Below are 2899 nucleotides of genomic sequence, written 5' to 3'. Positions count from 1 at the left end.
TGACTTTAACTGTGCTAGACAAAATTTTATTTTCAGTCACAGAAATAAAACTATTCAATATAGCTCTTTAGTCTATTGCCCATTAATCTTCTAGCCCCTCCTTGTATCAAACGCACAATGGATTTAATTCATCTTGAGAGCATAAAGCCAACATTTAGTAAACAGGATTTTCCTGACAATAGCTCAGCCCTATTAGTGAGAAAATTCAGTGAATGGTAACACCTAGGAAGGAGGCCTATACAGAATTTTCACTCTTTAGATGCCAAAGAAAACCAACTACATTATTTTTGAAGATAATAGGAAAGACGAAATATTTTGGAAATTTTATTGCCAACATCTATAAAACCATGTTTAAAAGTAAGAGAGGCTTAATAACAGATTTTCTATCACCCTCCATGTACAGGAAAAAAGATACCAAAGGAAATATAAGAATCATTTCAAATAGTCCTCTCTTTCATTTGATGACCACATTTACTAACTTCACTATTTTTAAAGGCAAATCATGCCAGATTCCCCACTGGTGCTGACTGTACAGTTCTTAACGCATAATATTATATTAGTGAAGTTTTGAAAAGCAAAATGTCCATGAAGATTTGAAGTTACCAGGCTGAATTTTATCTAGGGTTATTTTCATTTTTCTCTACAGTGAAACAGTGCGCATTCACTTATAAAAGTGGCAAGTCAAATAAGGCATATAAAGGTGTTTCTCAGGAAAACAGAATTAGCTTTACTTTAGTGGGCAAGAAAACGTCTCAGTGCCAGTTAGTTTATAAGTTCATCATAGACTCGAATTCATCAATTCTTTGTTTAGTATTCCCCTTCCTGATTTTCCTGTAGGATATTGTATTATATCTGGAATAAGCATTTCTGGAGATATCGCCCCTCTTCACCAAGGCTGGCTGCTCATCAGGTGTCACAGGCTGGGAACTGGGGCTGCTGAGGGGAGAATCCTCACTAATATCACCTTCCTCTTTCAGTTGAGAATACTCTCTTTTTTTCTTAAATTCTATCTCTCGAACTTCATCTTCCTCTTCATTGCAATCATCATCATCATCATTAATTTCCTCATCCCAAACCTCTTGCTCCTCATGTTTAGAATGCAGCACATCACCGTGGCTAGGTTTCCGAAATCCCAGCCATTCAATTTCAGTTGCATGGTGATCTTTGTTCTTCCCATTGTCATCTTCTCTCTCTTCAAGAGGTTGTTCAATAATTCTCTCTTTTTGTCTATTTATGTCCTGGTTACTGCTGCTCAGAGGTATTTTCTCCCACTGATGTCCTGTAGCAAAATCAATTGGTAATTGAGATGTGGGCAGGTGTTAAAATACCCAGTTGTTTTTCTCCAAATAATCTTTCTGGAGAATCATTTCCCAACATGTGATTTATGGAATATTATTCTGTGGATTACTAACATGTTTTGCACAACATAATATGAGTTACAAAGTCAAAGGTGATCACAGTTAAGCAAGCTTCCTCAGAATTTATCCAAGCCTTTAAAATGTTAATTACTCTTCCATCTCACCCTCTGCTCCCCTCAGCAGTGTACTTTGTCAATCTACCTGTTCTGCTCCCCACTCTGTCTCTATTGAATCCTCTCACCACCCCTGCACCTCTGGACTGTACCCCAGTTCTGTATGCATAAATAAATAAATCTTTAAAAATAAATAAATAAAATAAAATGCTAATGAATGTTACAAATTTCCAAGAAAGACAAACCCAACCTTGTGTAACTGTGAAACTTTGCTGTTGTAGACTATTGGATCTAATGATACTGGTATTCCCTAAAACTTACTCTTTAAAATTCTGTCTAGCTTTTCATGTCCGCTTATATAAAATATATATACACATAATATATATGTAAATTTGGATATATATTTTTTGTGTGCATGCACACACACACACACACACACATGCACACTCCTTAAAGAAAACTGGAAGACTACCTCACAGGGAATAAAAGGCTTTGTTCTAACAGAAATGATGAGCATGACCTCTTGTCATGCTTCAAGTAACACTTTCACTAATAGTCACCATGTTTCTCAGAGTCACCAGAGAGCCCTACATAAAAGGAGGAACAGGGCTCTCCCTGGTGGCGCAGCGGGTTAAAGCACTGCACTGAGAAACTGAAGCCACTTCCGCATGAGTTTGATCCCCGCCTGCCCAGGAGGCGACCATATGGCGCGGCAGACCTCTCCTGACCCGCCCGCTGCTCCCCTCAGCAGTGTACTTCGTCCATCTGCCTGTTCTGCTCCCCACTCTGTCTCTGGTGAATCCTCTCACCCTCCGCAACTCTGGCCTGTACCCCAGTTCTGTACGAATAAATAAATAAATCTTTAAAAAAAAAAAAAAAAAAAAGGAGGAACAGGGAGTCGTAGGTGGTCAGGAAGCCTGTGCTGTGCTGAGTGAGGCATCAAGTCCAATAAAGCACACAAGGCATTGTCTTAGATATGTTCAGCTAGAGAGTCAAGATTTTAAAATATTATTGAGGTCATATCTATAAAGTACTACATTAACCTATCATCTTAGACAAGCTCTGAATGACTCACCTTGTTTAGTTAACAAATAGTGATTTTTCAAATATTTAGGTAATCACAAATTTCACTATCAGTTAGGTCATAACCATTTATTCTTAACAATATATAAAAAGAGAACAAACTTGTTCTTTGAGCCTCCTCTGCTCTGGGAAGGACTTCTATGGGAAGCTTAAGACTGTAGCGAACATGACTCAGAATTATCGTCAGTGTTTTTTTTTTTTTTTTTTTTTTTGGCCTGAGTTCACGCTAGAGTTTCTACAGTGATTGCAGGAAATAAAAGGCAATATTGCTCTTAGTCCTTCCCTTCCAAAATTTTTCACTCTTCATTTTTATATTCTTCTATTTGTAAGAATTAGAATATAAAT

At 37.5% G+C, this 2899-nt stretch overlaps 1 protein-coding gene across 1 annotated transcript in view; it reads right to left on the bottom strand.

Annotated features, from left to right (window-relative positions):
* Positions 1-327: 327 nt before the first annotated feature.
* The window catches only part of ERMN (ermin, ERM-like protein), a 5930-nt gene continuing 3358 nt past the window's right edge, over positions 328-2899 (bottom strand). The window contains exon 3 of the mRNA XM_004674640.2: positions 328-1279. Within this exon, the coding sequence (XP_004674697.1) occupies positions 768-1279 (512 nt within the window). The 3' untranslated portion in view covers positions 328-767. The remainder of the gene's footprint in view (positions 1280-2899) is intronic.

The sequence above is a fragment of the Condylura cristata genome, unplaced genomic scaffold (genome assembly GCF_000260355.1).
Source record: "Condylura cristata isolate star-nosed mole 26May11 unplaced genomic scaffold, ConCri1.0 scaffold00002, whole genome shotgun sequence".
NCBI lineage: Eukaryota > Metazoa > Chordata > Mammalia > Eulipotyphla > Talpidae > Condylura > Condylura cristata.
The sequence above is the reverse complement of the archived record's forward strand: the minus strand, read 5'-3'. Positions and strand labels throughout refer to the sequence as shown.